This window comes from Austrofundulus limnaeus, unplaced genomic scaffold, assembly GCF_001266775.1.
Source record: "Austrofundulus limnaeus strain Quisiro unplaced genomic scaffold, Austrofundulus_limnaeus-1.0 Scaffold9161, whole genome shotgun sequence".
Taxonomy (NCBI): Eukaryota; Metazoa; Chordata; class Actinopteri; order Cyprinodontiformes; family Rivulidae; genus Austrofundulus; species Austrofundulus limnaeus.
Window position 1 is genome coordinate 1 of NW_013961563.1, and position 686 is coordinate 686.

At 52.3% G+C, this 686-nt stretch overlaps 1 protein-coding gene across 1 annotated transcript; it reads right to left on the reverse strand.

Moving 5' to 3' along the window:
* Window positions 1-215: 215 nt before the first annotated feature.
* On the reverse strand, window positions 216-655 carry LOC106512620 (probable JmjC domain-containing histone demethylation protein 2C; the record flags this gene model as incomplete). The annotated part of the gene is given in 1 exon segment (XM_014001201.1): window positions 216-655. A coding segment is annotated over 1 exon segment (156 nt), but the record flags the coding sequence as incomplete, so codon positions are not given.
* Between the last annotated feature and the right edge of the window lie 31 nt (window positions 656-686).

Consider the following 686-nt stretch of genomic DNA (forward strand, 5'->3'; position numbering starts at 1 on the left):
ATAATAATCCCTGCAGGCAGTCTGCCTCTCTACCTTCATGTATAAATGGTTAAATAAAGGAATAAGATGAGGGGAAACATGTACCCATAACCCTGGCAGACACACAGCCTGGCACGGATACAACAATGACTCTCTCCCTGGACAACAACCACACATTTCCCCGTTTTTCTTCACATGTAACCGAGCAGAGAGCGGAGGGTCGGGGCTTCTCTTACCGCCAGGTCCGGACTGTCGGTGTCACGGTGGTTGACGGCTCGTATGACCCCGGACCTCCAGAGCCAGCGAGCGATGTCCCCGATCTCAGGCGGCTGGTCTCCGCTGACACAGAGGAACCGCTTACCGACCAGCTCCGGCCGAGCCTCGACTGCCATGGCCCTGGCTGGTCGAACCCGGTTCCTCCCCCCCACCCCAGAAAAACTTCCCAACAACGACGCCCCTACAGACCTGTCATTTACGACCTTAAAGTGGCCATAAAATCCAACGGTGTAAAAAAAAATAAAAAAAGAAAGAAAAGTTCTTCGTTTAACGTGTGGAAAAACCCGACTGTGGGGTTTAAATGAACAGCAGTCTCCACCCGCTTAAACGTCGGTCTTGTGAAAAAAGCAGTTCAACATTGAATCCATGGCTGTGTTCCTCCGCACAATCCCGAAGCGTCCAAAGGCTGCACATTGGTCGTATCCCTCCGC